Source organism: Calonectris borealis, unplaced genomic scaffold, assembly GCF_964195595.1.
Source record: "Calonectris borealis unplaced genomic scaffold, bCalBor7.hap1.2 HAP1_SCAFFOLD_93, whole genome shotgun sequence".
In the NCBI taxonomy this organism is placed as follows: domain Eukaryota; kingdom Metazoa; phylum Chordata; class Aves; order Procellariiformes; family Procellariidae; genus Calonectris; species Calonectris borealis.
The window spans coordinates 411,655-420,011 of NW_027441486.1; the positions used below are offsets into that span (position 1 = coordinate 411,655).

Consider the following 8,357-nt stretch of genomic DNA (forward strand, 5'->3'; position numbering starts at 1 on the left):
CCCCCCCCAGGGACCCCCCCAGGGACCCCCCAGGGACCTCCGAGACCCCCCCCGGGACCCCCCCCGGGACCCCCCCCCAGGGACCCCCCCCCAGGGACCCCCACCCAGGGACCCCCGAGACCCCCCCCCCGAGACCCCCCACCCAGGGACCCCCCCAGGGACCCCCACCCAGGGACCCCCCAGGGACCCACCCAGGGACCCCCCCAGGGACCCCCGAGACCCCCACCCAGGGACCCATCAAGACCCCTGGGGACCCCCCAAGACCCCCAGGGACCTGTCGAGATCCCTAGGGACCCCCCCAAGACCACCAGGGACCCCCCCAGGGACCCCCCAGGGAGCCCTTGAGACCCCTGGGGACACCCCCAGACCCCCGGGGACCCCCCTAGGGAACCCCCCCCAGGGACCCCCCAAGACACCCCAAGAGACCCCCCCAGGGCCCTCCCCAGACGCCCAAGGGCCCTCCCCAGGGACCCCCCCGGACCCTCAGGGACCCCCCCAGACCCTCAGGGACTCCCCTAGGGCCTCCCAGACCCCCGGGGACCCCCCCCAGAGACCCCCCCAGACCACTGAGGACCCCCCCAGACCCCCAGGGACCCCTCTAAGGGCGGGACCCCTCTAAGGGACCCCCCCTCATGGGCCCACCCCAAGGGACCCCCAAAGGGACCGAGGGACCCCCCCACACACACACCCCCCGTGCCTCAGTTTCCCCCGCGGAGGTGGGGGGTCCCCACCGCGGGGCGCTGGCGTGTGTTCACACGTGTGTGTCCCCAAATAAAGGTCGTGTGGGGACACGCCTGGCACGTGTGGGGACACGCCTGGCACACGCGTGTGCGCCCGGACGGCTGGGTCCCCCGGCTGGGGGGGCGTGGCCACGAGGGGGCGTGGTCTCAGGGCAGGGCTGTGCGAGGGCACGCCCCCGTGGGTGGGGTTTGTGGGGTGTCGAGGTGGGCTTCCAGCGGGGGGGTGTGACCATGGGGGTGTGGCCTATGGGGATTCCCGGGGGCGGGGCCTGAAGGGGGAAACCCCGGGGGTGGGGCCTGAGGGAGATCCCGGGGGTGGGTGGGAGGCGGGGCTTGGAGGGCGCTGCTGGGCGGGGCATTGACCAGCACCGCCCCCAGGCCCGGCCCGGCCGCCTGGGTCCCCCCTGGGGGTCCCCCGGCCCCCTGAGCCGAGCCGCCCGCGCCCCCGCCGGGCTAAGGCCCCCCCCCCGGTCCCCCTCCCCTCACCCCCCGTGGGTCCTTCCACATCGCGGGGGGAAACTGAGGCACGGGGGGGGCAGTGTCCTCGGGGGCGCGGCGGCGCCGCAGGTGGAACCTGTGGGCGGGGCGAAAGCGGGAGTGGGCGGGGCTGCGCCGCGCAAGCCTCGCCCAACACCCGCTGACCACGCCCACAGCGCGCCTGCCTTTTAAAGGACGAGGTAAACCCCGCCCTAGGGAGGGTGGGCTAAGGCAGGCCCGGCCCCCAAAGAGGCGTGGCTTATGCAGGCCCCGCCCACAGACTCACCACATGGCGGCGGCCCCGAGAGCGGCGGCGGCGGGGGAGACCCGGGGGGGGCCGGGGGGTGGCGGCGGCGGCGGCGGGACCGGGGGCTTCCAGGGGGGCCGCGGCCGGGGGGTCACTGCGGGGGGGAAGGGGGGGGCCGGTCACCGGGGATGAGGATCCCCCCGAGGGATGGAGGAGGAGGAGGAGGAGGAGGAGGAGGGAGGGGGGGTTCCCGGTGCCCCCACCCGTGACGTTGAAGCGCAGCTCGGGGAGGAGCTCCCCCCGCGGGTCCCGCATCCCGCAGCGGTACCGTCCCGCCGCCGCCGCCTCTTCCTGCACCAGAACCGGGTCGGGGCCGCTCGCCAGCCGCTGCTCCCCGGGTGGGCGTGGGGGGGGTCCCTCCCGCGTGTCCGTGGGTGGGGGGTGGTCCCGGGGGTCCCCCCCAGACCCGGTAGAAGCGGTAGCTCCTGGTGCTGTGGGCGGCCTCGGGGGAGGGGCGGGATGGGACCCCCCCCCAAAGGTGCACACCCCCCCCCCGGGGACCCCCAAACTGCCCCCATCCACAGACCCTTTCCTGCAGGCCACGCCCATGGAACGCACAAGACCACGCCCCCGCCCACAAAGCCACGCCCGCATAGGGCAGAAGGCCACGCCCCGTCCCAATAAGCCACGCCCACAGAGCGCATCATACCGCACTCCCCGCAGGCCGCGCCCACAGAGCGCATAAGGCCACGCCCCCTCCCTTGGCCACGCCCCGGGTCGCGGCCGTCGTCTGTCTCCATGGTAACGGCCACGGGCGCTCTATGGCAATGGGGTGGGAGGGGCGTCTCCATGGTGACGGGCCGGGAGGTGTCACCCCCCCCCGCCGACTCCATGGTAACGGGGCGGGGCCTAGTGCTCTCCGTGGTAACGGGGCCCTCCCTTGGCCCCTCCCCCGCGTTCTCGCACGGCTGGGGGGGCGGGGCAGCCACGGGGGCGGAGCCTTTGCGATGCCACCTCTCGGCTTCTGATTGGCTTCCAGGGGAACGTGGCACCGCCTCAGCGGGTCTCTGATTGGGCGGGGGTGGGCTTATGGACTGACTGACGGAGTGGGGTCCGCCCCTCCGCTCTGATTGGCCGCAGCGGCCTCGGGGGCGTGGTCTTCGGGTGAGGGAGGATTGGCACCTTATGATTGGCTGGAAGAGGCGGGGCTTGAGAGGGCCGACGCCTGTCATTGGTCAGCGGCCCTGGGAGACGCTGATTGGCTGCTACAGGGGCTGTTGGGGGCGGTGTCGATGCGCGGCCGCCGATTGGCTGCGTGGGCGGCGGAGGCTGCGTGGGCGGGGCGCTCACGTGACCCGCGCGCACTCACACGCCTGAGCACCGGGACACGCGTGGGCAGGGCGGGGGGCGGGGGGAACACGACCCCATCCCACGTGATCCCCGTCTGCAGGCGGAAGAGGCCGCAGGTGGGTGTCACGCGAGGGCTCACGGCCTTCACGCGGCCCACGCGGGCGGCCCACGCGCGTGCGCCTCGCACCACCCCCTCCGCCCACGTGGGGCCAGACCCCACCCGTGCGCCTGGGGGAGGGGGGGGCCTCCCACGGCCCCGCCCCCTCGGCTGACACGCGTGTGTGTCGTCCCCCCCCCCCCCCCCCCGCAGGCGCGGCTCGCACACGCGTGGCCATGGCCGGGCGCCGCCTGGGCCGCCTCTCCCCCGGCAGCTCCATCCTCTTCCTCTGCGACATGCAGGAGCGCTTCCGCCGCTCCGTCGCCTTCTTCCCCGAGATCGTCGCCGTCGCCGCCCGCGTCCTCCAGGTACCCACAGACCCCCTGCTCCACGGAGGCCCCCCGACCCACGGGACCCCCCGTGTCAGGGCCCACCGAGCCCCCAGGACCCCCTGACCCCGCCCCACGGAGGCCCTCGACCCATGGGACCCCCGTGTCTGGGATCCACGGAGCCCCCAGGACCCCCTGTCCCAGCCCCACAGAGCCCCCCAAATCCCTGGGACCCCAGTGTCCGGGGCCCATTGACACCCCAAAACCCATGGGACCCCCATGTCCCAGCCCCACGGAGACCCCCGACCCACGGGACCGCCGTGTCGGGGCCCGCAGAGCCCCCCAACCCACAGGACCCCCCGTGGCCGGGACCCGTTGACACCCCAAAATCCACGGGACCCCCTGACCCCACCCCACGGAGCCCCCTGACCCACGGGACCCCCATGTCTGGGACACATTGACACCCCAAAAACTGTGGGACCCCCTGTCCCAGCCCCACAGAGTCCCCCAAATCCCTCGGACCCCAGTGTTGGGGCCCACAGAGCCCCCAGGACCCCCTGGCCCCGCCCCACGGAGCCCCCCGACCCACGGGACCCCGGTGTCTGCCCACTGACCCCCCCAAACCTGGGACCCCCAAATCTGGGTCTCACTGACCCCCAAACCCAGGACCCCAATGTCCTGGCCCCCCTGACCCCTTGGGGACCCCTGTGTCCAGGCCCCACTGACCCCCCAAACCTGGGACCCCCAAATCTCGGATCCCACTGACCCCTTAGTCCCTGGGACCCCCAAATCTGGGTCTCACTGACCCCCAACCCATGGGACCCCCAAATCTGGATCCCACTGACCCCCCAAACCCAGGACCCCAATGTCCTGGCCCCCCTGACCCCCTGGGGACCCCCATGTCCAGGCCCCACTGACCCCCCAAACCTGGGACCCCCAAATCTCGGATCCCACTGACCCCTCAGTCCCTGGGACCCCCAAATCTGGGTCTCACTGACCCCCCAAACCCAGGACCCCAATGTCCTGGCCCCCCTGACCCCCTGGGGACCCCCGTGTCCAGGCCCCACTGACCCCCCAAACCTGGGACCCCCAAATCTGGGTCTCACTGACCCCCAACCCATGGGACCCCCAAATCTGGATCCCACTGACCCCCCAAACCCAGGACCCCAATGTCCTGGCCCCCCTGACCCCCTGGGGACCCCCGTGTCCAGGCCCCACTGACCCCCCAAACCTGGGACCCCCAAATCTGGGTCTCACTGACCCCCCAAACCCAGGACCCCAATGTCCTGGCCCCCCTGACCCCCTGGGGACCCCCGTGTCCAGGCCCCACTGACCCCCCAAACCTGGGACTCCCAAATCTCGGATCCCACTGACCCCTTAGTCCCTGGGACCCCCAAATCTGGGTCTCACTGACCCCCCAAACCCAGGACCCCAATGTCCTGGCCCCCTTGACCCCCTGGGGACCCCCATGTCCAGGCCCCACTGACCCCCCAAACCTGGGACCCCCAAATCTCGGATCCCACTGACCCCTCAGTCCCTGGGACCCCCAAATCTGGGTCTCACTGACCCCCCAAACCCAGGACCCCAATGTCCTGGCCCCCTTGACCCCCTGGGGACCCCCGTGTCCAGGCCCCACTGACCCCCCAAATCTGGGACCCCCATGTCCGGGCCCCACCGACCCCCCAGACCCAGGACCCCAGCACCTGGGTGCCACCGCCGCCCCCCCCCCACTAACGGGGTGCTGCAGGGGTGCCGGGAGCTGGGGGTGCCGGCGGTGGTGACGGAGCAGGTCCCGCGGGTGCTGGGTCCCACGGTGCCCGAGCTGGGGGCCCACGACCTCCCCAAGCACCCCAAGACCTGCTTCAGCATGGTGGTCCCAGCCGTGGAGGCCGAGCTGCGGGCGCGCCCCCACCTCACCGCCGCCCTCCTCTGCGGCATCGAGACCCAGGCCTGCGTCCTGGTGAGGGGACCCCGGCCGGGGGCTGGGGGGACCGGGGCGTTTGGGGGGACCCGGGGTTGGGGGGGACCCGGGGGGTTGGGGGGACCCAGAGGGTTGGGGGGATCCAGGGGGTTTGGGGGGAACCGGTGCGGTTGGGGGTTCCAGGGGGGTTGGGGGGAACCGGCACGGTTGGGGGGATCCAGGGGGGTTGGGGGGATCCAGGGGGATTGGGGAGACCCTGGTGTTTGGGGGGACCCAGGGGGTTGGGGGTCCCCTGGGGTCCAGGGGTTGGGGGGACCTGGGGGTTTGGGGGGACCCAGAGGGTTGGGGGGATCCAGGGGGGTTGGGGGGAACCGGGGTGTTTGGGGGGACCCAGGGGAGTTGGAGGGATCCAGGGGGATTGGGGAGACCCTGGTGTTTGGGGGGACCCAGGGGGTTGGGGGGCCCCTGGGGTCCAGGGGTTGGGGGGACCTGGGGGTTTGGGGGGACCCAGGGGGGTTGGGGGGACCTGGGGGGGTTCAGGGGACCCAGGAGGCCTGGGGGGGACCCCAGCATCCAGGGGGTTGGGGGGACCCGGGGGGTTAGGGGGGAACCCCGGCGTCTGGGAGGTCTGGGGGGACTCGGGCACCCAGGGGATGGGGGGGGTGGTCCCAGGGGTCCAGGAGCCCCCCCCCGGGAGGGTTAACCCTCAGTTTTTGGGGGTGGGTCCCCCATCCCGGATTCTGGGGTCCCGCAGTGGGGGGGGGGGGTAAAATTGTGGGTGCTCCCCCCCCAGCACACGGCGCTGGATCTGCTGGAGAGGGGCCTGGACGTGCACGTGGTGGTGGACGCCTGCTCCTCCCGCAGGTGGGGGGCTGGGGGGGCAAGAGGGGGGCAATGGGGGGCTAATGGGGAGCTGGGGGGCTGGGGGGGTACCTGGGGGGGGCTAATGGGGGGCTGGGGGGCCATAGGGGGGGAATGGGAGGGCTGGGGGGGGCACCTGGGGGGGCAATGGGGAGGCTAATGGGGAGCTGGGGGGCTGGGGGGGCAATGGGGGGGCTAATGGGGAGCTGGGGGGGCACCTGGGGGGCAATGGGGGGGCTAATGGGGAGCTGGGGGACTTGGGGGGGCACCTGGGGGGGGGGAAGGGGGGGTAAGAGGGGGCTGGGCGCCATGGGGGGAGGAAATGGGGGGGCTATGGGGGGACTGGGGAGGCGATGGGGGACTGGGGGGGCTATGGGAGGACTGGAGGGCTATGGGGGTCTTGGGGGGACTGGGGGGGCTTTGGGGGGGTTGGAGGGCAATGGGGGGACTGGGGGGCGATGGGGGACTGGGGGGGCTTTGGGGGGTCTTGGGGGGCAATGGGGGGACTGGGGGGCGATGGGGGACGGGGGGGCTGTGGGGGCACTGGGGGCGATGGGGTCTGACCCCCCCCCCAGCCAGGTGGACCGGCTGGTGGCGCTGGGGCGGCTGCAGCAGTGCGGGGCCTTCCTCACCACCAGCGAGAGCCTCCTCCTCCTCCTGCTGCGGGACGCCGCCCACCCCTGCTTCCGCCAGGTACCCCGGCCCCGCCCCGCCACGCCCCGCCACGCCCCACCACGCCCCTCTCCCCTCCGGCCACGCCCCCTGGCACCCCCCCGCGGACGCCCCTTCTCAGCCCCTTGGCGCAGGTGGCCACGCCCACCTGCGGAGCTGGCCACGCCCACTCGGTAGAGCCGCTCGAGCCCCTCCCACTAGGCGGGTTGGCCCCGCCTACCCCGCAGAGCAGCTCAAGCCCCGCCCACCAGATGAACCGCCCCAGCCCAACCTGTGGAGAACCCCAAGCCCCGCCCACCAGGCGAGCAGGCCCCGCCCACCTTGTAGGCAGCGTGAAGCCCCGCCCATCAGGCGCGCTGGCTCCGCCCACACTGTAGAACACCTCGAGCCCCGCCCACCGAACGAGCTGACCCCGCCCATTCTGTAGCGCGGCTTAAGCCCCGCCCACCTGCCGTGCTGGCCCCGCCCATCAGGTGAGCCCTCGCCATTTCGTATTAGCCCCGCCCCTTCCCCAGGTAGCCCCGCCCCTTCCCCAGGTACCCCCGCCCTTCTCTCATTAAGGGGCTCGTTAAGGGGCTGAGGGGGGTTCATTAGCGGGGCCTGAGTGGGTTCGTTACTGGGGTCATTAATGGGTTAATTGCTGGTTCGTTAGGGGCTCGTCAGTGGGTTCGTTAGCGGGTCGGTCCCTGGCCTCGTTAGCGGGTTGGTCCCTGGCCTCGTTAGCGGGTTGGTTAGCAGGCTCATTAACTTCGTTAGCGGTTTGGCTGCGCGTCATTAGCGGGTTGGTCAGGGGCTCGTTAGGGGGCTGGTTACCGCTCTGCCCAGGCGTTCGTTAACGGTTTAATTAGGGGCTGGTTAGTGCCTGGTTAGGGGCTGGTTAGGGGCTGGTTAGGGGCTGGTTAGGGGCTGGTTAGTGCCTGGTTAGTGCCTGGTTAGGGGCTGGTTAGGGGCTGGTTAGGGGCTGGTTAGTGCCTGGTTAGTGCCTGGTTAGTGCCTGGTTAGTGCCTGGTTAGGGGCTGGTTAGGGGCTGGTTAGGGGCTGGTTAGTGCCTGGTTAGTGCCTGGTTAGTGCCTGGTTAGGGGCTGGTGAGCGGCTGGTGAGCAGGTTGTTGGGGTTCGTTAGGGCTCGTTAGCGCCGCTCTCGTTGCAGGTGCTGCCGCTAATCAAGGAGCCGGCGCCCGACAGCGGGCTGCTGCCCCTGCTGGGGGGCTGGGCCCCCCGGGGGGGCTCTGAGCGACCCCCCCAAAACACCCCCCAAAGGGGGGGCTCTGAGCGACCCCCCCAAAACACCCCCCAAAGGGGGGGCAATAAACGCTGCCCCCAGTTCAGAGCCCGGCTGAGTGTTTGGGGGGGTCTCGGGGGGGGGTTCTTGGGGTGGGGGGACCCGGGGGGGGTCCGGGGGGGGGTCCTTGGGAGGGGGGGGACCTGGGGGGTGTCCCTGGGGGGCGTCTTGGAGTGGGGGACCCCGGGGGGCTCCGTGGGGGGGTCCTTGGGAGGAGAACCCGGGGGTTCCGGGGGGGCTCCCTGCGGAGGGGGGAGGGGGGGGCCCCTGGGGGGGGTCCCGGAGGGGAGGGTCCCTTGGGGGTCCCTGGGCGGGGACGACGACCCGGGGGGGGTCCCCAAAGGGGGTCCTTGAGGGGGGTTCCCTGAGCGGGGGGTTTCCC

General features: G+C 72.4%; 1 protein-coding gene across 1 annotated transcript; it reads left to right on the forward strand.

The window, feature by feature from the left end:
- Nucleotides 1–2,829: 2,829 nt before the first annotated feature.
- LOC142076689 (isochorismatase domain-containing protein 2-like) lies at nt 2,830–8,035 on the forward strand (the record flags this gene model as incomplete). Its single annotated transcript, XM_075139079.1, has 6 exons — nt 2,830–2,930; nt 3,125–3,279; nt 4,988–5,200; nt 5,955–6,025; nt 6,598–6,715; nt 7,844–8,035. Coding segments are annotated over exons 2-6 (726 nt in total), but the record flags the coding sequence as incomplete, so codon positions are not given.
- Nucleotides 8,036–8,357: the final 322 nt, after the last annotated feature.